This window comes from Lampetra planeri, chromosome 28 (genome assembly GCF_965212315.1).
Source record: "Lampetra planeri chromosome 28, kcLamPlan1.2.h2, whole genome shotgun sequence".
Classification (NCBI taxonomy): domain Eukaryota; kingdom Metazoa; phylum Chordata; class Hyperoartia; order Petromyzontiformes; family Petromyzontidae; genus Lampetra; species Lampetra planeri.
In genome coordinates, this window is record NC_136134.1 from 9,999,418 (window position 1) to 10,026,585 (window position 27,168).

General features: G+C 52.8%; 1 protein-coding gene across 1 annotated transcript; it reads right to left on the reverse strand.

The window, feature by feature from the left end:
• Nucleotides 1–506: 506 nt before the first annotated feature.
• P3H1 (prolyl 3-hydroxylase 1) lies at nt 507–26,463 on the reverse strand. The gene is made up of 16 exons (XM_078607852.1): nt 25,907–26,463; nt 21,177–21,379; nt 11,913–12,065; nt 11,296–11,485; nt 10,416–10,547; nt 9,816–9,955; nt 9,198–9,287; nt 8,421–8,473; nt 7,959–8,080; nt 7,387–7,514; nt 6,967–7,062; nt 5,862–6,012; nt 5,249–5,366; nt 4,694–4,769; nt 3,899–4,039; nt 507–3,402 (listed from the first exon to the last, which is right to left on the reverse strand). The coding sequence occupies exons 1-16, from the start codon at nt 26,196–26,198 to the stop codon at nt 3,310–3,312; spliced, it is 2,178 nt and encodes a 725-aa protein (XP_078463978.1). The 5' UTR covers nt 26,199–26,463; the 3' UTR covers nt 507–3,309.
• Nucleotides 26,464–27,168: the final 705 nt, after the last annotated feature.

Here is a 27,168-nt window from a genome sequence, read left to right on the forward strand (position 1 = left end):
TGCAGTTTACAGTGATAAACGTTCGGTACAAATCAATTCTCACCACCCAAACACAGTAATGTCAATTCCAGGACTGTCCGGGGTCAAACCCATGAGTGACACCACATCTCATGTTGACCCAACGTTGGCATGTGGTTAGAACTTTTCACCCAACGTTCCATGTTTACCGGGCCGAGTATGGAAAAAAAGTTCAAGTGAAGTGAATTTCAGTGACATTCACTCCACGTTATGCCACAAACCTGGAGAGAGAAAAAAACCCACGTCCTTCAATTGAACAAAAATTCTATCTCAAGATTGTATCCGGCACAATACCACTCAACAGTCTACCAAAGCCGCAACATAGTTGCAACGTGGACCCAACGTTGACCCAACGTTGACCCAACGTTGACCCAAAGATTCCAACCACATTCCAACATTGGCCCAACGTTGCATGTTTGTGGGGAATACCCGGCCTCACATAGAATCAAAGTGTGGTGGGGTAGATGAAAGAAAACATAAATCAGACATGAAAACTTTTTTTTTATTGCGTGATCGTTTTGCATCAATTCAATGCCATTTGTAATTTTTTTTTTACAAACTTAAAAAAAATGTAGGTGGTACCCAACAGACAAATTCAGCGTGGGCGATTCTAAAAAGCACACATCAGCAGCCATAATTAGGTCAAAAGGTTAATAGGTCAATTCTTGACCCGTTTGCTTAGACCTGATAGTTATGCAAGTACTGTATTCTCTGGATTACACGGTACACTCCCCATATTTTCTATTTTAAAGTAAACATTGGTGGTGCATCTTACAACCTGGCCGTGTGTAGGCGTGTCTGTGTGTGCGTGCGACCAGATCTGTCTGCCTTTATGGACAGCGGGCACACGTTTGACGAGTCTGTCACTCTCCGGGAAATTCTCACAATCCGGAGAATACGGTAGTTTGCACTCGCCTCACCCACAACGTACAAAACGCGCGAATCACAACTCCCGCGTACAAATATATATGTACAATAAAAGCACGAAAAAACATTTCCAAGTGATTTCATTGCGTATAAATAAAGCATTCGGAAAGCTACTGGCAACGCCGACGAGAAGCATTTTCATTTGCAAACGTTCATCAGCTCGCGATTTGTGCTAGGTTCCAGCAAATGGGTTTACCTCCGATCACTCTCCTGAATTATAACCTCAAAACGTTTAGCTTTTGCCAAGGCTCAGTGGTTTTCATGTGAGGAGTAATAGTACTGCGGAGGTCATGCTGTGGAGCGCTCCCGATGGGGTTATTGGGTTTTTACCGTGTGTTGTTTGGCACGATGTCCAACGTTTTGCTCCACATGCTTCTCGAAAAAAATGCAAGAGCTTTCTTCAGAAACTGATCATCTAGCACGCGGAGCAAAATATCGGATATCAATGCGGACAACACGCGGTACAACCCAAAAACACATCATAGGCTTTAAAGTAGTGTAAAAAAATATTAGGCTTGTCAAGAACGCATTAAAATCATTAGCACCATACGTAGCGAATAAAAACATTTAAAACTTAAAACACAGGAAGGCAGCAATGAATGGGCAGGTGTTTTGCCCCTTTTTCGAGTGTAATGATAAGGCTCATACAGAAGGGTGTCAGTTTTGTACGCTCCGATTTTCGAGATTATGAAAACTACATTTACGACAAATGGCAGCCATCAACTTCAGCTGCGGAGGGACAGTGCGTGTTGGCCGGCGAATTTCTGCGTCGACAGAAAAAGGGCCACTCGCTCGTGCCAATTATTTTTTTCTACCCAAGACGAATAGGAGCTGGACAAAACCGCTTTCTTCATTTATAGAACAAAGTAATGACCCGATGAGTTCCCAACCGAATTTCTTCTGCAGGGAAGAACCATGGTCCCGAAATTAATGTAAACCGACTCGCTCCGTTTTTTTTCCTCGTCGGACAATTTTAATGACACGTCTGGCGTCCGATCCCGCTTTTGCTCGCGCGATGATGTGAAGCCATTACATCACCACGTGCCAGAAAAGTTGTTGCCGAGTTCCGATCCACAGTGCCTTGGCATAATCATGCACTTTCCCCTTCTCGTAAAAAAGATACGCCAGTCTCTCGATGTATTTTTGGCACGAGTCGTGAAATTCCCAAGGGGCAGGGATTTCCAAACCGTGGGTCATGACCCCAAGAGGGGACAGCAATCACTGCAGCTAAAATTAATGAATAAAAAACCACAATATGAGGACAACTCGGAGGGTCGATGCCACTTCTGAGCGGAGTTCAAATAAAAAAATAGCTTTGGAATCACGAGTCGAGGGAGGTGGTGACAAAGAGGAGACTCCACAATCACCACTCAAAGCTGCAGTGCTCATGGAAAACAAGAGCACAGATAGCACAACGTATGTTCGCCGCGGTTGCGCTGCAAAGCTCTCCGATGTGTTTGTGGGTCTTGCCGCACGTCGTTGGGTGCAACGTCCGACGTTTCGCTCCACGTACTGGGAGCTCCGTGACGAAACTTCACCGAGAAGCTCCCGAGTACAGCACGTGCTGCAGCGTGACTCACATCGTACATGCTTGACGAACATTCCGCGGTTCAACCCGAAAGCAGATCGGTGGTCGCAGATTCAACGCGGCGTACGAATACAAGGCAAGGCGTGCGAGCACCGCGGTTGCACATTCAGCGCAGTAGGGCACATCCGTAAAAATTGCTTATTTTTTAATTTACATATCATTATTATTAGATACAAAAACATTTTGGGTTGAAACATTTTGTGGAGTGCGTTGGAAGTGGCGTGTAAAAAAAAAAAAATGCTATCTCATAAAATCTCTAACACCACTGTAACAGATTCCCGCAATGATGCAGAAAAACAAGATTCTCTGCAGCTCAACGGCGACCGTGCCGTGGGGAACGTGCTCGCTGGCGGATACGTGCATGTGCCCAACATTAACGTAGGAAGAATACAAAAATTAAATGAGCTCGGGTTTCGGGGCAATGGGTTCACAATCATCCATCGATCGGCCTGAAACACTGGAAGACCATGTTCTGGAGTTATAAGGCAGTGGATTTATCACGACGGTTTTCGTCAAAACTGCCCGTCCATCGTTAATGGTCAGGTAAGGGTCACGTGACCAGAGCCACATGCCCCCCGTGAAGCAGTTTTCTTTTACTTTTTTTTACTTTCCTACCTTTTGACATCAGCTTCATTTACAACGACGCGAGGTCATGTAGCGCAGGCGGGAATAACCACTGCGGCTGAAACGTCCTCGTCGCAAAGAAGGATCCAGACGGTGAACGCTCATGGGTGCGTGCAGCGGGTGTGGCGTGCCGTGCGCTTGTGTGTCACTTCTCAAAGTTCGTCCCGCGAGTTGGGGAAGAGATCACTTTCGCTTTGTTGTTCCGTGAAGAGCATCTTTATGAGGTCGTCGGCCTTGATTCGCTCCTGTGGCGGGGGGAGGGGGATTTAAAAAGACACACAAGCGTAATGTCAGAGGGGCGTGAGAGCCAGCGAAACGCGTGAAACATTCCCACACACGCCGTTTGATACTCACGGCAAAAGAACGTCCCAGATTTCATCCTCGTCCGTTTTAAGGACTCCCAGACAAGTCAAGTGTTTGGTTCTCTCGAGAGTTACATTGTCAGGAATGACTTAGGATTATAGCGGGGCCCCTGTGGATTCTTGGGGGGTGGGGGGTGGAGGACAGAGGGAGGGGGCAGGAGAGAGTTCCGTTATTTCCGGGGTCCGCACGCACGTCTGAACGATCGGTCAGCTCGGCTCTTGAGACCGAGGGCTAAGGAAGGCGCTGGGGGGGGGGGGGGAGGGGAATGGACTTCGTTGTTTAAGGAATATTATAGAGCCTAGCAATATGATGGATATCGCTTCAGACGGAGGGAGGCAGAGAGGGAGGGAGGGAGGAGGGATGGGGAGGGTGGGACACCTTCTCGCGGAAGATGGGGTTGAGCGTGAACCACAGCGCCATGGCACAGCGCTGGCCCTTGGTGACGGCGCGAACACCGTGCGGATTCTCTCCTCCCGACGAAAAGGCCACCATCCTGCCCGCCTGCGGAACCACCTCCGCCTGGGGGGGGAGGGGTGGTTAGGGGAACATCCGTTAGCGCCGCCACATTCAGTCATCTTCTCGAGCATCTTCATCTCGTAATCATTTTATCCAGCGTCATTAATTTTCCCTCCCACATGCATAATAACGACTCATTAATGTCTGGAAAAATATTTGTATATACAGAGGACTGCAGAGCGTGGGCATTTGTTGGCGCCAGCTCACTGCCCGGATGTCGCCCGTCCCCCGCTCGTCGGTGGTTCCGGCTCGCGCTTCCGAGTTGTTCTCACAGTTTCGAATTAAAGCTTTCGTGACTGCAGGGATTCATCTTCTTGGTTCTTTCGGTAAAGTCACGTAGAATGGAAATAATAAAATAATGATAATAAAACATTATAAAATAATTCTCACGACGTTTCGGCCACAATGCAAGCAGCCGTCCTCAGGTGAAGAACAGGTCTGTCGAGAAGACAGAGTCTGAAGAGGTTGTTTTCACAGCTCGGGAGCGAGCGGACACTGAGCGCCGTCTGCGCGTTGCAAGTAAAAAAGTTACTATTTATCACCCAGCCATTAGGCCTGTCACGACTCATCAACCCTCCTCACCCAACACTCCCCTCCCACGCAGCAGCAGCAGCAGCAGCAACAACAACAACAGAGGTAGCAGGACCAGCTCCTTACCGTGACCGTGTCGGCATCCAACTCCGTGAAGACAAAATTCCCACCCTCGAAGCCTCCATTCAGGTACAAGATGGCGCTGCAGAGAGGAAAAGCGTAAAACTCGTTGTGCAAAATAATATCAACTTATAACATGCCGCATGATATACAGACAAAGATCCCCCGTATAGCCTTTACAGACTGTTGGAGCTGTTGGCAACCACATATGAAAACCGACATGGCACACGAAGGGTTGAGTGGCCAGCACCATGGCCGGCCGCCTTTGTCTCCCAAGTGGCAATCTTTACACGCCGCACCAGGCACTTATTAGAGGCTGAGTCGACCTCCGGGAGGCCCAGGACCGATTCAGATAATCCTCACTGGTGTTGGTGGCTGTAAGCAGGAATCGAACTCGGGTCGCCGGGTTCGTAGTGCAGCGCGCTAACCGCTACGCCACCGCTCCCCCACGGTACTCGCTCTCACACACACACACACGCACCCCCTAAGTTCCAGGCAACGCCAAAACAGCTTCCCTCTGGGAGTCCCCCCGCGAGTCCCCTGCTATGTCCCCCACGCCACCTGTAGTCTCGGTAGAAGTAGGCCGGAGGCTCCTTGAGGCAGTTTTTGCTCTCGGGGTCCAGAACGCAGTTGTCGGCGTGGATCGGGTGGCTCAGGTCCGAGCGGTTGTCCTGTTGACCTGGGGGGCACGGCGTGGGCGTAGATTAAACATCATCGTCATTGTCATGATCATCACCAGCAGCAACAACATAATCGTCGTCGTCTTTGTCATCAGCATCATCATCATTCTCATATCACAGTCATTAGCGTAGTCATCATCACTGTGTTGTCATCATCAACTTGATTATCATCATCACCAGCAGTCGCAACATCTTCATCATCACTGTCATATCTACCACCAATCGTCGTCGCGATCGCCACTGCCATCGTCAGAGATGGCATTACTGCATACTCGGAACATAGTCGTGCGTGTATGTGTGTAGATATAAATATTAATTGGCTGAAAACATCTCAATATATCTACGCACCTGCATGTGTGCGTTTGTACAAAGACCACCCACGTAGCCTTTAACAGACTCTAACATCAAGTGCTGTTAGCGAGCACATTTTAAGGCCGGCACGGCACACAAAGACACACACGCACGCACACGAGCGGCAGGAGAGGGGAGGGTACCTGCGATAGCCGTGCGGCACACTAGGTGCGTGTAGGAGAAGTAGAGCGGCGACTCGAGCCGGAAGTAGGACTCGAGGATGCTGCGCACGCGCTCGCTCACGTCGTAGAAGAGACGCGCCGTCTTCAGCGCGATGCGCCCCTCCTGTCCAAACTGTGACCACGGTGAAAGGTCAGTTCGTTCGCCAGAGAACATTTTTTTTTTATCATCATCATGATTGCGATTACGATTTTATACCCAGGAAAGAAAGCCTCGCCGAGTCTCATGACTCATTTTCAGGCGGGTCCTGCCAAGTTTTTCATAGTAGGGGCAATGGGTGCTTTGTGTGTCATCCTTAGAGTAAATTACGGAGTAAATTTTCAACATGGCAAATTGTGACGGTGACACGAACACAATGTGATGGTTGATATAAGAAGTGCTGTAGGGCTCTGAGTTTCCGAGGTATTTAAGCGCCATGCAAATTCGAACCAATACCCTAAATCTAACATTGCCTACGTTTGTGCGACCTGTGTGTGTGTCGAACCCGTAATTGGGAGCGGTGGTACTGTGATTAGCGCACTGCGTTACAAACGCGTCGACCCGAGATCAATTCCCGCTCACAGCCAACAACGGTGATAATATCTGATCCGGTCCTGCGCCTCCCCCTAGGTCTTAAATGTGTACCTGGAGTGATGTGTAAACATTACCACTGGGGAGACAAAGGTGGCTGAGCGTGGTTCTGGCCACCCACCCCCTCGTGTTCATGGGGCACCACGGTGGTGAGATGTTAACTACCTCGCCTGGTATACAGGAAGTCGTGGGTTTGATTCTCACCTTGACGCCTTTATATTTGGAATTTGCATGTCTCTCTCCCCATGGTCGCGTGGATTTTTCTCTGGGTCCTCCGGTTTTGCCACATTTAAAATCAATGTCCGTTTAAAGTATTTGGCTGCTATAAATTGGCACATGATAATAAGCCAATTCGTTGAGCTATCATTTGTGGCCAGGTTGCTTCTGAAAAAGTGGGCCTTACCTGGTAAAATAAAAATAGTTAATATTTGATAGATGCTCGCTAACAGCACTTGCCCTATCAGTCTGTTAAGGCTACACGGGGGATCTTTGTCTAACCCGTAGCGCCTTGTAGACGGTGATGCCATCAAATTTCTCGTTGGGCGTGTGAGGAGAGGGCTTGCCGCGGTAACCGTCACCCGAGGCTCCCGCCGTCTGATGTTTGGGGTCAAGAGTAGGAATCGGGGTTAGGGGGTCAAACATCGCGACACGCTGGTAAGTTACCATCGTCGTCATCATCATCATCCCAGCCTCGACGAGCGACTGATCGCGTCGTCGAGCCGACAGCAGACAAAACACGAGAATGGAACCGATATGTTGCATTCTACAAATAATTTCGACTTAACGCTCACGAGGCATGCAATGCACGGGGCTCGTACGAATCGACTAGTTCCTGTTTTATGCAAATGATCTCATTACATTCGGGGGTAGGGGGGTGTGGGGGGCACGGTGCGAGGGGGGGAGGGGGCGACGACGCACGTTAACAAGCTCCAGCAGCTCTTTACTCTCTTCGGCCGTGATGACATCATCGAGCAGCGCGCGCTGCGATCCGTTGAGGGCGCGCGAGTCCATGGTGAGCACCACGCCCGGGTAAAGCAGCGGCCCACCTGTCCGTCAACAACAGCCGCGGCGGCCAATCAGTATTTGGCATTCACGAGGGGGCGGGGACTTTGCGATCCCCGCGGCCAATCGGTAATGAGCATTCACGTGGAGGCGGGGAGACGACGATCCCCCCCCCGGCCAATCAGCAATGCGCACATTATAGGAGATCCTTGGTGGGAACATATCAGCCAACGGCCAATCGGCACACCCGTGGAAAACACACCGGAAAAGGGCGTCGACAATTCAATCGGCACGCAGTTTGAGAACTGGCCAATCAATGCACATCATGGCAACAAACGAGCCAATCGGCGCACACTAGGAGAGCACAGTAGGCGATCGCCCCGCTTCGGAGAAACGACCCAGCCAATCGTTGCTCATGAGCGACGCGGCAAATACAAGCCGGTCAATCGGAGGGAGGGATGTGGGTTGTGGGGGGGGGGGGTCCGTACCTTCCTTGATGAGCGACTCGAGCTGCGTGTGCTCGCGCGTCTTCTCCTCCACCATCTCCTCGATCTCGCGCATCAGGCTCCCGATCTCCTCCGAGATGCGCGACGTCGCGCTCCGCTCCGTCCTGCATCGCACGGGCACCGTCGTCGCCATCGTTCCCATTCGTCACCATCATCGACATCGTCACATTCATTACCATCGTTATCATCACCATCGTCGAGATCATCACCATCATCGTCGAGATCGTCACCATCACCGTCATCATCACTGATTATCACGACCATCATCACCACCAATATCAACATGAACAACGTCACACACAGTGGGCCTACTCTTGCAAATGACGTCAGGGGATCTTTAACGTCCACTGTGAGGTATCACCACCACCAGCAACCTCCCACCCCACCCCCCCCCCCGCCGCAGCGTCGCCCACAGTGAACGCGAGGTCAAACGAAAGTGCTGACCTCTGTCGCTGGAGGAGGCTCTGAGGCTTCACAGAGTCAGGGGTCCAGGTGTCCTGGGCAGCAGGAGGTACAGCAGGGGAGACAAGAGGGTCGAAGTTAGCTGAGCTCATCACTCAAGCAGTCGACAGAGCAGTCAACCGATCAGTTAACCAGTTAATCAGCCGACTACTCAGTCATCCCGTCAATCAATCCACCAGTTGATAATCAGTCAACCAATTTAGCCAACCAACAATCAATCAATCCATCAACCAGTTAATCAGTCAATCAATCAATCCACCAGTTCATCAGCCAACCAATCAATGAGTAATTGGCGCCTGCCATGTACGCATCTCCAGTTGTGCCTCCTCGCACGCAATGGCTGAACGCACTCAACACGCACGTTGCGGTAATTCGCAGGTGAACTTAGAAACACGTTCACAAACTGAATGGAAGAACGGACGAATGCTTCAGAAGATGATCAAAACAGATAAGTGCACATTAAGGGTGTATCGATTGTAGCCCCCCCACTCCCCCCACCTACCCCCCCGCTCCCTTACTACCAAGGCCCCGCACCCTCACCGTCACAGACGGATCAAGGCCCCACCCCCGCCGTCACAGACGGACGGACAGAGCCGAAGCTTCGTAAATAGGAAGTCGGACGAATTAACGAATAGTCCGTTTGCGAACTTGCGCGCGTGGCATATGTAGTTTTGTTAATGACGTCATTATTATTGTTGCTGTTGTGCTTTTACGATGAGTGTGAATGTCTACGCGGCAGTAACCAGCCGGGCCACTCACGGGATCCAGGAAGGTGGTGGCGAAGGCCTCGCTGGCGAAGAACAGCATCTCCTTCTCGAGCAGCGAGCGCTGCACGTAGCTCACCACTTCCTGCACCGCACGACCGTTTTACCGTCAGCACCGTCGGCTGTGGTGGTGGGTGTCATTCCTGTGGTGGTGGTGGTGGTGGTAGTAGTGGTCCTGCTGTTGGTGATTGTGCTAGTGCTGGTGGTGGTGCTCGTGGTAGTGCTGGTGGTGGTGCTAGTGGTGGTGCAAGTGGTGGTCGTAGTTTCTTGTGCTAATGGTAGTGCTAGTGGTAGTGCTCGTGGAAGTACTAGTGGTGGTAGTAGTGCTCGTGGTGGTAGTAGTGGTGGTGGTGGTGGTAGTGCTAGTGGTGGTAGTGGTGGTGGTGGTAGTGTGAGTGGAAGTACTAGTGGTGGTGGTAGTGCTAGTGGTGGTGGTGGTAGTGCTAGTGGTGCTGCTGGTAATACAAGTGATGATGGTCGTAGTGTGAGTGGTGGTAGTAGTGGTGGTGGTGGTAGTGCTAGTGGTGGTGGTAGTAGTGGTGGTGGTAGTGCTAGTGGTGGTGGTGGTGGTGGTCCTGCTGGTGCACGTGGTTGTGTGAATGTCGGCGCTCGCCTTGCGGGGCTCGATTCCGGCGCTCTCCGCCTCCCCCAGCGTGGCCACGTAGAAGCGCTCGTTCTGCTGCATGATCTCGTCGTCCGGGCGGAACAGCAGGTAGGAGCGCGTGCACGCGATGGCGCTCTCCAGCTCCTCCACTGCCGGCGGCGTCGCACGTGGGACAGAGAGCACGGCGCGCCGATTGAGTGGCGCAAGCACGACGGCGCAGGGCGCGGTAGGGGGAGCGGGGGGTGGGGGGTGGGGGGTGGGGGGGCAGTGATTTATGCTGGTGATAGTCGTGGTGATGCTGGTGATAGTCGTGGTGATGCTGGTCATAGCGGTGGTCTTGTCTAGCAGCGGTAGTGGTGGTGCTATTGATAGTGCTCGTCATGTCGCTGGTTGTACTAGAGGTGCTGGTAGCGCAGCAGCAGCAGCGGCGGTGGTGGTGGTGGTATTCATGGCATTGGTGCTGCTGTTGGTGCCGCTAACACCGTTGGTGCTGCTAGTGGCGGTGCTCGGAGGGTGACGACAATGGACGCGAGCCACGATCACAACAGCTGCCAAAGCCATGGGCATCGACAGGGGCCTGCACCGGGAGCGCCCGGCTCGCAAACTCACTCTTGTAGTACGCGAACTGCAGGTAGTTGTAATGCGCCGGCAGGAAGTCCTCGATGGGCGTCGTGCGCCCGGGACGGGTGGACAACTCTCGAGCGCAGTCGTGCCGGCAGTTCAGCACCTGCACGTAGTGGTCTGCGAAGGGAGGGGGCAGGAACGTGGGGCTCGAGTCAGCCGCGGCATTCCGTTTTCTCGGTTAAAGGACGGGCGGTGGTGGCGGTGGTGGCGGTGGTGGCGGTGGTGGCCACGCCGCCGCACGCGTGGCCCGCGATCCGGCATTGTGGAGGAAGCAGGCGAGGGAGGGTTGGTGGATCGCCGCACAGACGTTGTTGAGAAACTCCCGTCCCCCGTGGGCGTCGAGGAGGAGCCCGCTAGCCCCGGCTCTGCCAGGTGAAGGCAGAACGGCAAAAATGTGGACTCCACCTGTTTCCGTCTGGGTTTCCACCAAGGCACTCTGGTTTTCGCCCACATGTAAAGACGACTTGGTGGCTGCCCATCCAAGCACTATCCAGCCTCAAGGCCCGCTGCCTAGCTTCCGAGATCGCACGGGATGGGGCGGACTGGGAGAGATTTGGGTCACGGCTTGCGAAAAGATGATTGTAGCCGAAATTTAATATTTCCCCGTTTACCTGCACGCTAATCACTGTATTGAGTGGTGGAGGCCCTCTAATCCAGCCGTGGATTGACCACGGACTGCATACGTACAATCTCTTCACATTCAACTTGCTCAAATAATATTTTGCACTTTTGCTAATTTCCACGGCTTCCCGCTTCCATCGAGGTCCGTCACGTTTATTGAGATTTCGGATTCGAGTTATCGATCGTTACCCCACCCCTCCCCCACCCCCACATTCAACTCGCGCAGCCTGCTCCCAACGCTCACCGGCCATGGCCTGGTAGAGGTCCGAGTTGTAGTCCAGGTAGGCGTAGCCGTCGAATTCGAAGGGGCCCTCGCACTGCGCGCGGCACTCCAAGTCCGCGGCGAAATACTCGTCCACCGCCAGCTCCATGTACTCCACGGCGATGGGGAACTCCTCCGCCGCGTAGCGCTCCACGCCCTGCTGGAACGCGTCCTGTGTCCCGCGCACGCCGTCGTGCACACGCGCACGCATACGCCCTGCTGGAACGCGTCCTGTGTCCCGCGCACGCCGTCGTGCACACGCGCACGCATACGCCCTGCTGGAACGCGTCCTGTCTTCCGAAAGACATGTACGCGTCTGTGTCTGCGCATGCGCGTGATTCCCCTCGTGTGTCCGCATGTCCCACCCTTCCGTGTCCCCGCGTGTCCCTCTCCCACGTGTCCCGCCTGTCCTCTTCCCACGTGTCCCTCTCCCACGTGTCCCTGCGTGTCCCTCTCCCACGTGTCCCCGCGTGTCCCTCTCCCACGTGTCCCGCCTGTCCTCTTCCCACGTGTCCCTCTCCCACGTGTCCCCGCGTGTCCCCGCCTGTCCCCCTCCCATGTCCACCCATGTCCCCTGCTCCCCGCATGTCCCTGCTCACGAGATGCGGCCGCGCCTCGCGGTCGACGAAGTGCTGCGCCTCCACATTGTACACCTGGCGGTAGTACTCCAGGTTCTGCCTCATCTCCGTGTGCTCGGGGTTCCCCACCGAGAACGTGTGCGCTGCTGCCGCCGCCGCCGCCAGGTTGTCCATCTGGGCGGGCACAGAGGGGGATCACGGCGTGGGACATGGGGAGACGGGGATCAGAGCGTGAGAAACAGGGATCAGGCCATGGGACATGGGGATGAGGCCGTGGGACACGGGGACTTGGAGATCAGGCCGTGGGACACCAGGACGCGGGGATCAGTGCGTGGGATGCGGTGATCAGGACGTGGGATTTAAGACGTGAAATAGTGTAAGTAGACAAATGATGGGACACTGGAGACAATGGAGACACGGGACTCTGGGAGACAGCCAGTGGGACATGAGACACAGGACACCTGGAGACACGGGACGAAGGACGTTCGCTGGAATTCCAAAAAATTCAACACAGACCGCTACAAAGCGTTCCGAATTCCACGGCAAGAACTCTTCCTCGTAAGTAAAACAACAGATTATGTTAGAACCGGAGAAGATATGAATTCATGTGTTCGGTGACAACTCGTTTCAGCCACGAAAAAACACGGAGCCGCCGTATTTTGGCACAACGATTAGGAAAATATTATGTTCCCAACCGTAAATTATCCTACGTCAAAGCTCTTTGATTATTGTTATTACTACAAGCAAGGCGGGGGAGATGAGGAATCGCTGAACAGCGCATGTGCTGTTTTGGGACCACAATTGTGGAACAGATTACCCGGAAATAGTGTTCATGTGCCCACAGATCATCGGTTTGAGAAAAAATTGAAGACACATTTGCGTGCGACTTGCGTATGAATGACTGAGCTTGTTTGTGCTCATTTGTCCGTGCGTATTGTCTAACACCGTGCTGCTTGTGAGTATTGTCAAAGGTCTGCAATCACTTTACGGAGAAATTATCTCAAATACCAATACCCGCCACTCGCCACCAAGTGACGATGACGTCACGACGGCGCCCGTGCCAGGCCAGGTGCACTTTATCTGAAATACCCCCCCCACCCACACCCCTCCACCCACACCCGCCCACCCAGCTAAGATCTGTTGCGTGGCTCAACCCAAGGATCGTTGACGGATAATAAAATTGGCTTCCAACACCATCCCGGCGGCACTAAATAAAGCTCGCCGTTTACGGATGTGTTGAGGAAGAGGCATGCGCACGCCGCACGGACTCCGCAGCGATCACCAACACGCACCCGTCTCCGGAATGCAATCCCCCCATTTGCGGTACGAGGAGGCCAATGTGGTCGCGAGTTTGCACACACTCCTCCAAATCACTGGGACAAAAAAGCCTTTGGTCAACGTGGCCGGTTTGCTGGAGAGGAAAGTCCCTCATAGCGACGCAACGTTAGGCTAAGGTTTTGTTCATATCGGATAATTTTCACAAGTTTGGGCGGGCGCTATTATATGACGCTCCGTCATATAATAGCGAACTCAACCGAGCAGCAGTATCGGCCGTGTCTGACACGGCCACTGCACTCGCGCGTCATATTGCACCGCATCACACGAGACCAGGGGGGGAGGGGGTGGGGGGTGGTAGCAACAGGGCGATTCCGACCGCATGGGACACAGGGCACTGGACACAGGAAACATGTCAAGGCGGCAAAGACATATACCCCGTGTAGCTGTTGGGGGCAAGTAACGTTAGCGAGCACTTATAAAGGCTGGCACAGCACACGGAGGGGGCGCGCCTCTGTATTCCCTGTGCTGATGTTTACACATCGTGCCAGATGCCCATTTAAGGCCGAGTCGACCTAGGGTATTCCCAGGACCAGTTCAAATACTTGCCCCTGTTACTGACCACGAGCAGGACTCGAACTCCAGTAGGCAGGTTAGTAGCGCAGTGCGCTAACCCCTGCACTACCGCTCCCCTTACAAACACACAACAAAGACATCCCGTATAGGTTTAACAGACTGTTGGGGCAAGTACTGTTAGCGAGCACTTACACACACACAGTCATCCTGCCACCGGTTTATCGGCAGGTCAGGACCTGCAGACGTTAACTACTAGCGTGTGTGTAGCACTTTCATTTCCGCAGAACGCTCTTTAAAAAGAAGGGGGACAGCGCCGCATTGTTTATTTGTCTCTCCGTCTCTCATTCTGCTCCAGGAAACGCTGGCCAAAGCGTTTCAAGCTGGCATCCCCTGGGCTGTGGTTGCCCTCGGTACACAGACGGAGAGACGGGACGGGAGAGATGAGCAAGACAGGGCGAAAGATGAACAGACAGACGGACGGATAGACAGACAGGGAAGGAGAGTGGGAGGGAGGGCAACCGGCCAATTTTGGTTGATGCAAGCGGTGCAAAAGCTTTTCTGGAATCCTTCAAGCGCCCGTCCCATGCCACGACTACGTGCTCGCACTCGCGTTCTGCTCGCCCTTGCACGATCGCACGCACGATCGCACGCGCGTGCGTGCACACACACACATGCCCCACTTCACTGACTGCCCCTGGGGCGTCAGAGGGAGGGTTCAGGGCAAAAGTGAAACGCGGGTGCGGGGTCGAACGGAGAACGGGGAAAAGTTTCCACCGATGCTGAAATCGCGGGAGTGAGGGCGGGTGGGGGGGGTGGAGGGGTGGGGGGCACCCGGGGGACGGGGACATTGCGTCGACGTAGGAGAACGCTCTGTCGGTCGGGATATTTGAGATTCTTTTTGCCGAGACCGAGTCGGGCGTCGGGTTACGTCCGGAGGGGGGAGGGAGGGGAGCCCACGCACGGCCCACGAGCTCGTTTGGCGCGACACGCGGCCTGCAAACGATAAATATTTATCGGCTCTACGGTGGCTTTCTTGGGGCCCCCCTTGAGATACTTGGGGTGCTGTACTTTAGTTCTCCCACGTGGGGGGTTTCGCGGCCGTGCTGTGTAGCCGTCTTCGTCAGATCGTGCCCGCGCGTCGTTCCGACACGATGTCCGACGTTTCGCTCCGCGTGCCGCCAGAAGCTCTCTTCAGGAACCGAATCCCAGTCCCTTGAACGTGCGGTACCGCCCGAAAAAACATCGCGGCCACAACCGCGACAACCTACGTGGCAGTAATGTTCATCAGTCGCTGCAAGAGCATCTCAGCCGCACTCATCGAGGACTAGAGGGGGAGAATATTTTTGACCTGGCAACAATTAACAGTGTTTGGTCACAACGATCAATCGTATTCTGTTGTCTCATTGTCCAGATTTTTCTATTTTGATGTTTTACGAGTGTTTAATGTGATGGCGTTCCCGAGTGGCAGATGTGTGCCAGTGTTCAACAACAAATCTAATTGACTCGTCCGCCGCAGGAATCTGAATGTACAATTTGTTCCTCGCCAGGGAGAAGATTCCCCCGCCTGCGGGTTACATGGCAGATAATTCTGCAGCGTGCAGGTCAAGAGGTCGCGTGCAGGTCAAGAGATCATCACAGCCAAATGGCATGGTCGCAAGATGATGTCACATGTTAACGACGTCATCGGGGTTTGCGTGTGCACGGCATCCGATGTCGCCGTCACGGGACAAGGGCTTGCCATTTTAACGGTGGGGGTGTTTTTTTTTTAAATCGTCAAGTTTCGGTTGTTGTCTTACAGGGCAAGTCTCTACTCGCAACAGAACTGAATCGTAAAATGTAATTCGTGCCGTACGCCTCATCTTTCACGAGCTATAGTGACAAATCGAGACTCGCTGTGCAGACGAGACCGATGGTGCACACGAGACAGACGTTACAGATGAGCCAGGCAGTACAAGGGACAGTCGAAAGCAAACACCCCCTTCACAAACAGGCAGACAGACAGGCAAATGGATAGAGCCGATGCGGCAAGCCGTTTTTAACATCCATGGGACAGCGTTCGCGGTGAGTCTTGGGACTCGGCGAGGATTTTCTGGGATTTAAACAAAAAAAAACGGTCAGGCCTGCCTGAGAAGATGTGGTTTTGTTAAGGCTGGGCTACTGCCTCGACCACCATCCCCACCCCCCGCGAAAATCTGCTCATAGTCAGCGTCCGCACCTATGTCATCCGTCTGGCATTTTCGCTTTGTAGATTGTAAGGTCATATTTTCCACTGACTTAATAACGTCATGCGCCCGCCCGCACGCCCGCACGAGCGCACGCGCGCACGTATGCACCGTTACTTTTCTTTCCCAACGCTACTTTTAAAGCCGAGCCAACTCTCAATTGTCCACGGTCTTCGCCATCTTCATCATCGTGTGGCCGACGTCGACGAAGAGCAATGGCCGTGATTCTACATCGAGGTGGTTAACGAGCCAGATAATCACACCAGTAGGAGCGGTGCGTCACGGCTGCGATGATGCCTCCTCCTCCTTGGTATTTGTGAATCGGGCCATTGAGTCGTCATGGCATTTTCCCGTGGCTCTGTCTCCGCACGCTGGCTGGAGAGTTTTTTTTATTTTCTATTTGTGAACTATTATCATCATCAAGTGACCACATCTGCTGCTGGCGCATGGTTTGTGCAGTGGATGCGGTTCAGGGGTTGTGGCCCATGAGCTCCTCGGGAGATTGAAGCCCTGGGATCTCCTGCGACGCGGAGTCTTTCACACAGGAGGCGTTTCTCTTTTACTTTGGGGGAACGGCGGTGGGGAAATGGCAAAGCCCACATCAAACACAAACACAGGGAATACAAAGCAGATGTAAATTGGGTGGTGGTGGAGGTGGGGGGATTGTCAGCCACTGCTGGATGAAGGCTGCCCCCAAAATCGCCGTTGACTTGCCGACGAGTCTGCGGTCCAGCGGGCAGCGAGTCGCTGGCCCCCAATGAGTAAGGAGCAGCGGATAAGAGAGCCTGCTTGTACATCAATTTATTTGTCCATCTCCCTTGCGTCTTTGATGCACAGACAAGACAGACACTCTCTCCTCGCACTGGGCCCGTACCTGCGGCCAGCCGGCCAGTCGGCCGAGCGAGCAAGCGAGCGGCCGGGACACAAAAGGAGCCGGTGTTACCGGCGGGTAACCGCACACTGCCGGCCCAGGGTGCATGCCAGCATGCCCCTACCAACGGCAACCCGTGGTCGACTGCTGGGGTGGGGGTGGGGGGGGAATTTTAATCCTGAAATTCAATCCCGAAATGGAACAGATGCGTTACTGTGTGTACACACACAATGAAAGTAACCATCCAACGCTCGTCCCAAATTTATTAAATTAAAATAATTATTATAATAAAGGGATTTGAACTCGCGACCTTTCCGAGAGAGGGTCGAGCGGTCCCCGCTTTCTACCGGCTACATCGTCACACTCCACCATCGTCATCGCCAGCCATGATCATTCCACTGCTGGATGAAGGCCTCCCCACCAAACCTCTCGCAGTGATTCTCGACCACCGTCACACTGCGCCGAGGGGGGGGGGGTGCGGGGGCACATTACTCAGTCCACTGACAATGGGTGAAGTGTACAAGTGTAAGTGTTTACATGCAAGACTTAGAGCAATGTAGATCTTCAGGGTGACCCTTGCCACATGAGTGAAACCAATCATCAATCACAGCTTCCTGGCTGTCAAGTTGCTAGGAACCTAAAATATTAAAACAAATATTTGGATTTGGGATGAAAAATAATTCTGATAATGAACAGATTTGGCTACATTCAGGCCAAAAATCGACTTTACAACCCTCCTTCTTGAAAACCATCGGAACTTCGAGCATCAGTTCGCTCGCGCTCGCTCGCTGTCGGGTCTACGCGTTCACCGCGTCAACAGAGAGGGGGGCCATTTTTTTCAAACAAAACGTCAACGGCTCGCATCCACGCAGAGATAAGCCAGCCGTGGATTTGAACACGAGCGATCCCACAACAAAGAGCTACACAGCGAATGAATATGGGCGCCGTCAAACAAACACAAAGATCCCCCCCCCCCACCCATATTGCCGTTAACAAGACTGTTGGGGCAAGCGCCTACGGTGAAGGCCGGCACAACACACAAAGGGGTGGGTGGACAGCACCACTCCCGGCAAACTTTGTCTCCCGAGTGGCAATGTTCACACATCGTAGCAGGTACTCATTTGAAGCTGAATCGACCTAGGGGAGTCCCAGGACCGGTTCAGATAATCGTCACCGGCGTTGTTGGCCTTGGGCGGGAATCGAACTCAGGTAGCCGGGTTTGCAGCGCAGGGTGCTAACCGTGACACGACTGCTCCCCACATGCACATCATGAGCAGTAGCAGCAACATCACGAGCTATGCTCTATCCACTGCTGGACGTGACCACCTGTTGCCAATGCAGGTGCTGCCACGCACACGAGAGAGGGTGGCGGTGGCGATGCTGCGAACATTCTAGGCTCTGTGTGCGGAGCGCGGGGCGAGCGAATGAATGGACATTCCACCGCGCGCCTGCCCTGCCGGGAATGCGCGGCAGACGATGGACGTTGCTTAATCTGAAACACAGCCAGGTTAGAGGAGACTCCAGGGCATGGCGGGGGGGGCGGGGGTTCACGATGTGGAGGGGAGGGACGGATCGGGTTCGGGGAGGGCAAGCGGGTGAGCGAGCGGGCGATCGAATGAGTGCTGTGGGGGTGAGCTAGGGTTAGGGGTTCACATCAACTCTGTCCCCTAACCCTTTATGGTATGGCGGCCGACCCAAACAAGACCTCCAGTCCTAACCCCATCCCCATCCTTTCTCGCACAGTGCGAGAGAGAGATCACATGTCCACACCTCTAGTCCACGCGGTGTTGGTAAAGTGATAGTCTCACGTTAACCATCAGTGTATGTTGTCGTCGCTGGTGCAACACCGACGTTTCCCCGTGCACATTCTAAATTTCTCCTGCTCGGTATCCACGCCGAGAGCCTGCGCTCCCCCCTAAAACACTTTTGGGGGGGTGACGGGGGGGGTTGGGTTGAGTGGTGGGTTGGTGGCTGCAACTAAAATCTAAACAAGAGCCGTCAACTGTCAAGTAAATATTTAAGAAGCCTTCGGAGACACTCGCCAGTGGAGAGGGGTGGGGGAGGGCCACGCGGCACGGCTTCGAGAGAGATGGAACACACAACTCATCGTCGACAACATCGTCATCGCCATCATCAGCCTTGGTCTCTCCGCTGCTAGACGAAGGCCTCCGCAAGCTATCGCCACCTCCCCCCTCACAGTCCTGCGATGGCACGATCCATCACGGTTCCTGAACACGGGTGCAAGGGCCCAAAACCGCTAGGCAGCCAGTGGCAAACGGCATGACCGCACACTTTTGTAGTTGAGAATGACGATGGGAACGACGGGAATCTGCCATGCCGTGGGCGGTGAAGGGCCCGGTGGCGGCACAAGGCTATGGAGCAGCGTCGTGCAACAAGGAACGCGATGCTATCGCTTTTAAACTTGAGCCGTTGCTCCCACGTTTTTAACACTATCCAAGCGAGGCGGAAAGCGTTTACGCACGAGCTCTGTCCCGTCTGCCCTATCCATAACTTGCTGACCCGCCCGTACTGGACAACTGCGAAAAAGAGCTTCATAGCTCATTGGATTCCTCCTGCAGTCTACGTAAAGATTCTGATGATGGAGGAGGCCTGATGAACTCTCATAGAGATGATGCACTACGAATGACACTTTTTGTAATGAACGAGTGTTGCTATTGGGAACTAACCCGATTGTAAAATCAGACAAACTGGCCAGGGCTTTGCCCAAAACTTTGGAGACAAACAAAACCAGAGCCAAGAGGGCTGTGTGCAAATATGCAAAGGCGTTTTGCCCCGACAGGTCCCTGTCAAGTTTCCGGACTTGCTAATTAAATGGAACAAATAGCAAACCACAGTAAACCCACTGTGGTCTGCGCTCCTTCAACGGAGGAGGAGGAACAACAAACAGGAAAGCGACGCAAACTCTCTCTCTCTGCTGAGCCCTCTCGTCGCAGCAGACGTCCACATTTGACATTTAGCTCATGAATGCAATTCCGCAATCTTACGCAAGAATAGACATTTCGATTTAAAGCTTTCGTGACTGAAGGGATTCATATTCTTGGTTCTTTCGGTAAAGTCACGTAGAAGGGAAATAATATAATAATAACAATAGAACATTCTATAAAAAAAGTTTTTTCACCTGACGACGGCTGCTTGCGTTGTGGCCGAAACGTCGTGATAATTTTATTATATTATGTTTTATTTTTATTCTTTTATTATTTCCCTTCTACGTGACTTTACCGAAAGAACCAAGAATAGGAATAGACATAATTACATTTTGAAGACAAGCGCGTGTTTCAAAGCGTCGTATAAGTCCACGCATTTGCATGTAATATCCTCATCTTTATCGACCACATCCAATTGGAGTGGGGCAGCGCTCCATCGGTTTGAGCACTGCGGGATGAACTCGCCGTCCAGAGTTCGATTCCCAGCCATGGCTGACGTACGCGCGGCTCGAATGTGACATTGAGTTAGATGGACAGGAATCTGGGTCTCCAAGGGATTTTGGAATTCTCCCCAATTCCCAAATTTTTGTCCCTGGGTCTCCAAGGAATTTTGGAATTCTCCCAAATTCCCTAATGAGGAGGTAAAATTCCAGATGTGATGTCAGAAAGGCAGGAAAGAGATAGAGAGAGACACTACAGATTGAATTGTGATGGGTGGGTTGGTGGGTTCATGGATAGATGGATTGGTGGGTAGATTGATGGGTTGGCGGGTTGGTGGGTGGGTGGATTGGTGGGTGAGTGGGTGGGTGAGTGGGTGGGTGAGTGGGTGAGTGGGTGGGACAGACTAAAGGGCGGCACCTTGTATAGGCAATGCGAGATCACAAAGGGCAGTGGTTTCCAACCATCCTGGAGATAAGTGGACAACTGTCAATCCGCGATTTCCCCGGGCCGCTTCCCACGGCATTGTGGACCATCGGCCATCCATGGACCACCGGTTGGGAGTCACCGTTATAGAAGAGATCCTGATTGGTCAGGTCGGGTAGGGTTGGGTTGGGTTGGCTGGACTAGGGGAGGGTAGGGCAGGTCAGGGGATAGCACCTTGAAGTAAAAAAATAGATGTGGAGAGAAATCCCACAGCGGGCCTCAGTGATGGGTTGGTTCAAGTCAGGGTTATTTGTTTAACCAGGTGAGAATTTAAGAAGACACCGGGATAGAGGATTTGACCTGGGCCACCAAAATTCAGCAATTAAGCAAACAGCAACAAAACAGTTTGGTGGTTCATTGGTTGGGTGCATGGTTGGGTGGATGGATGGTTTGGTAGATGGATGGTTGGGTGGGTGGATGGTTGGTTGCTTGATTGGGTGGTTGTTTGGGTAGGCGGGGGGGGCGCACGCACCTTGAAGTATGCGAGCTGCAGGTAGTTGTAGGGGCTACGCTTGCGGAACTCCAGCTGCGTCTCCTCGGAGACCAGGTGCAGCGAGGCGGGGCCCAGCACCTGCTCGAGGCACGAGTGCAGGCAGTGCGCGCGTCGCACCACGGCCTCCAGCAGCCGCAGGTCCCACATCCCCCACTCCCCGCGGTCCCCCTCAGCCTGCACGGCTACGCAAGGGGGAGGGGGGGGCGCACGTGGGCAGTGGCATCGCTAAGTAAAATAGGTTCAAGCCTGACTGCTGACGAGACACCGAATGACAAAACCGGTCTGCCGTTTGCTGAACCAATGCCGCTGAAATCATGCACTCCCAGAAGGCTGTGTGGCTGATGGGATTGATGAAAACATATATATCAGTTCAATCTTGATTTGAAGCTTTCGTGACTGCAGGGATCCATACTCTTTGGTTCTTTCGGTAAGGTCACGTAGGTAGAGAAATTTTTATTATATTATTTTTTCTACCTACGTGACTTTACCGAAAGAACCAAAGAGTATATCCGTTCAAGTTCTGATAATAACAGAAAAAGCTCATCACTATAATAAAAACTATTAACATAATGTCAATTGTAATTAAGTCTTATGATGTAATTATTTCACACAGCTGTGATACAATAAAGTTTTGACACTTCTTCTGCGTGCAACGTTTGAGGTCACGTGGTGGGGTTTCCCCGGGCACCCTGGTTTCGCCCCATGTGCCAAGCGCTCATATAACAGCAAGAGCATCAGCCAAATATCTCAAAATGGGTAAATAGATGGCATTGTGTGATCACAGGCACACACCAAGTCTGATGTTCTGTGGGTGTGTGACTGTGTCCGTCTCTCCAAAATATAAAATCGCTTCAATAAACACAAAACACTCCCGGTTATTAGTGATAAATTGGCCAAACATAGACACAGATCTCCAATTAGCACGGTTGGATACGTACGGTGTGAAAGAAGTTCAACATACGTACATAAATCCCGTTCTGAAAATCCCCGAGACTAAGTGAGTCTCTCCCACTTCCGCCCCCGTTGCCTGTCGATTCACAGCAAACACACAACGCCCCACTGTCTCGTTTTCTTAATGGCACACACATTTCTCCACTCAGCGCCCGCTGCCAGGGTGGTGGCGGTGGAGAGTCAAGGTTGCCACGGTGGCGAGATGTCAACTCCCTCACTTGATACGCAAAGGTCGTGGGTTCGACTACACACCCCAACGCCTGCTGTATATTTGGAGTTTGCACGTCTCCCTCTCTCTCAGAGGTCGCAAACGAGTTTCGATTCCTTACCCGTACCCGGCCGCACCAGGGTCGCAAATGGGTACCCGTACCCGGCCGGGTACGGGTACCCGTTCCCTACCCGTACCCGTACCCTACCCGAAATGAGTGACAAACGGTTACTCACCAGTGACTCACGGCCTACCCGTACCCGTACCCGGCCGCACCAGGGTCGCAAACGGCTACCCGTACCCGGCTGGGTACGGGTAGCCGGGTATCGGGTAGGGTACGGGTATCAGGTACCTGGTTGCGACCTCTGCTCTCTCTCCACCTGGTCATGTGGGTTTTTCTCCGGGTCCTCGGGTTTTTTCCCTCCGCATTTAGAATCAGTATCACGCGTAAAATGTTCTACACTTCATCGTCAAATGACATCATCATCAACATTTTCCCTTCTACTAAAAAAATGTGAAAATATTTTTTACATACATTCTATCACACAAATACGCTTTTATCAAACCAAAACATTCTAAAGCAACTCATTATGCATAAATATATTAAAGAAGCGCCCCACGGTTTTATTCTTTAGTTACAAATGTCCAAAAATATTCTGATCAGCTGGTGACGGCTGAAAATTTATATTTTTTACTTTTGAGTGCATTTTAAAATAAAACCGTTGTTTAATAAAAAGTTTTTTTAAGCAGTTTATTTCACTCTACACCCGAGCCACGCCCATCACGAGCCAGGCCGGCACGGCTCAGGAAATAACCACGTTGGTTTTTTTCCATTGCAGAACCAGAGCCGTGGTGGATGACATCACACACAAGGAACGTGTTTGTTGTTATTATTATTACTGCTACATTTGTTAAATCCAGGAACGCCTCACCGAGTCACAAGACAATTTTACAGCAGGGACCTGCCAGGATTTCGCAGTCAAGGGCGATGTTGTTGTTCAGCTATTTTTCCAGGTCACCTTGGGGGCCGTCCATAAATGACGTCACGAGATTTTGGACGATTTTTGATCCCCCCCCCCTCATCACACGGCGTTACAAAAAGTCAGACCCCCCCCCCCTCAAATATGACGTCACAAAGCTCTGCCCCTCCCCCCAAAACCATATTTCCATTTTGAAAATAAAACATGCTTCAAGTCGCTTTAAACAATTGTCATTGTAGTGCGTATTTAATGTGGCGCTGCACTCTGATGTTGTAGGAGTGTTGTTATAACAATTAGTGTTGTTATAACAATTCTATATTTATTTAAAGTTGCCCATTTTGATGTGACGTCACATTTCTCCCCCCCCCCCTCGTCACAAAAATCTGACCCCCCCCACCCCTTAGGTGCGTGACGTCATTTATGGACGGCCCCTTGGAAGAAGAGGCGGGGCAGTGCCCACACTTTAGCCCACCCAACCTATTACAGCTGCTGGGTGGACAAGAGGCTGGATTAGGGTATTTAATAAACTCCCCATCGCTGTTGTGGCGATGGGAGAGGTGGAGAATGGTGCAAGAGAAATTGTTGGCGTGGTGGGGTTTAATGAACACGGAACCACACACACAGTGCTGGCATTCCTGAGAGGGAATGCGCATGAGTTACAGTCGCGGTGATAGTTGTGGTGGTAGTTGTGGTGGTGGTGGAAGTGGTGGTACTTGCGGTGGTAGTTGTGGTGACGGTGGTGGTGGTTGTGGTGGCGGTGGTAGTTGTGGCGGTGGTAGTTGTGATGGTAGTTGTGGCGGTGGCGGTGGTGGTTGTGGCGGTGGTAGTTGGGGTGGTAGCTGTGGTGGTAGTTGTGGTGGCGGCCGAGTGCCTCACGGGGATAGAGGTTTCACGGTGGCTGTGTTCGGAGAACAACGAACCGATCGATATCCTGGGGTTTCAGAAACCTGTGATTGATTCGATTCCTACAATCGCGTAATTCGTTTCTTACGATCGTGACGAAAGACGGTCGATTACGATTGCTCATCGTGTCGTCGTGATTGCCATAGCTTTTTATAACATACTGTTAATTGCACGTTAACGCAAAATAACGTTTTAATATTCCTTCATATGCTACAAATATGCACACGTGTGCCCACTGTACGCACACGTGTACACCGTATGCATACTGCACGCGCAAACTGTACACGCACTGTATGCACGCGTACAGTACGCACGTCTGCATACTGTATGAGCATACTGTATGCGCATACTGTTTACCCTGCGCACGTACAGTACACACTGTACTGTGCACACTATACTGTTACAAGCACAGGACAAAGATCCCCCGTGTAGCCTGCACAGACTGACGGGGCAAGTGCCGTTAGCGAGCAAATGTGCAGGCCAGCACTGTGGTCAACACCACGCCCGGCCGCCTTTGTCTCCCCAGTGGCGATGTTTAGACTACACACCGCACCAGGTACTCGTTTGTGGCTGAGTCGACCCAGGGGAGGCCCAGGACCGGTTCAGGTGATCTGTCACTGGTGGTGTTGGTGGCCGTGAGCTAGAATCGAACTTTGGGGTGGCTGGTTTCGTAGCGCTGCGTGGCGCTAACCGCTACACCACCGCTCCCCACACCAACACAGCACACACACAACAACGTGTGTGTGTGTGTACTGTGTTGTGTGTGTACTGTGTTGTGTGTGTACTTAGTACAGGACAGCTGTTACCACACCAGCACCCGTGTTCCCACAAGAGTCGTTGTGCTTTTGAGGGCGACCTTATGGCGACTTGGCAGAGTTGACCCAACAGAAAGTCGCCGCCAAAGTTTCACTGGAATTCTCACCATTACCACCGCCACAATTACCATCACCATCACACACCGTCATAACCACAATAGCCACGAAGGATTATCCCTATCACCGTTGCCATCATCACCTCTGCCATCATCACTTCACCATGCCCACCATCATCAATCAACATCATCACTAACATCACAACCACAATTACGATATCAACCTCACTCATCACATTACCGTTATAATCACCACTAACCACCAATATCACTATCGCGTTATCATTCACAACTGTTATCACCATCGCCATCTTCACCACAAATTGCTGTCACCACTACCACCATCATCGTCACTATCACCATTCGACCATTACCATCACCAAAACTGCCACCACCATCCATATCTTCACCGCAATCATCACCTGCGATTACCACTACCATCATCACCAACACCATCACCGCTATCAATATCACCACCGCCAATCAATCACCTGCTATCTCCACCACCGTCACAACAACAACAAAACCTCAGCTGGTCATCAACCACCACCATCGTCACTATCACCATTCAACCATCAGCAAAACTGCCATCACCATCCATATCTTCACCGCAATCATCACCTGCAATTGCCACTACCATCATCACCAACACCATCATCGCTATCACCATCACCAATATCACGATCCAACACCGCTATCACCACCGCCAATCAATCACCTGCTATCTCCACCACCATCACAACAACAACAACAAAACCTCAGCTGGTCAACAACATCAACAACAACAAAGCTGTACCATGGAAGGCGCTGTGATTGGTGCAGCGCTGCCCGCAGACGACAGTGAGGCGGCGCCGCTCGGCGTGATTGCGCAACGCCTGCTCCATAGTGGACACGACGACCCGCCAGTCGCCCCTGTGGTACGCCTCCACGCCGCTGTCGAACAGCAGGTCGTAGGGCTGCAGGGTGGACGAAACCTCCACGGTGGAGACCGTCACCACCACCATCACCACCATCACCACCATCATCATCGTTGTCGTCGTCGTGAAAAGCAGCAGTGGCGAGCTCCGTGCGCCGTCCGTACGGGTCATGGTTGAGCTTGGCTGTCCCGAGTCACTCGAGGGGGGTACGAGACGATGAGACGAGACTGAGAGGATGAGTTGTCGCAGACCCCAAGGCCACTTCTTCTTCGCTCCGGCCTCTCGTTTCTGGACTGCCTGCCTCGGAATCCCGTTGCTTAAAAAGTTGCCGGGTGGCTGAGCGGTGTTGGCTGGGTGGGGAGGGGTCTTGGATCTGTCCCACAGAATGTGCACTCCGCCTACCCTCTCTCTCCTCTCATACACTCCTCCCACTCTCTCCTCCTCCTCCTCCCACTCTCTCCTCCTGTTCCCACTCTCTCCTCCTGTTCCCACTCTCTCCTCCTCCCACTCTCTCCTCCTCCCACTCTCTCCTCCACCTCCCACTCTCTCCTCCTCCCACTCTCTCCTCGTCCTCCTCCCACTCTCTCCTCCTCCTCTCACTCTCTCCTCCTCCCACTCTCTCCTCCTCCCACTCTCTCCTCCTCCCACTCTCTCCTCCTCCTCCCACTCTCTCCTCCTCCCACTCTCTCCTCCTCCCACTCTCTCCTCCTCCCACTCTCTCCTCCCACTCTCTCCTCCTCCCACTCTCTCCTCCTCCCACTCTCTCCTCCTCCCACTCTCTCCTCCTCCTCCTCCCACTCTCTCCTCCTGTTCCCACTCTCTCCTCCACCTCCCACTCTCTCCTCCTCCCACTCTCTCCTCCTCCCACTCTCTCCTCCTCCCACTCTCTCCTCCTCCCACTCTCTCCTCCTCCCACTCTCTCCTCCTCCCACTCTCTCCTCCTCCCACTCTCTCCTCCTCCCACTCTCTCCTCCTCCCACTCTCTCCTCCTCCCACTCTCTCCTCCTCCCACTCTCTCCTCCACCTCCCACTCTCTCCTCCTCCCACTCTCTCCTCCTCCTCCCACTCTCTCCTCCTCCTCCCACTCTCTCCTCCTCCTGTTCCCTTCTCTCCTCTCTCCTTGTGCGCCCACTTTCTCCAC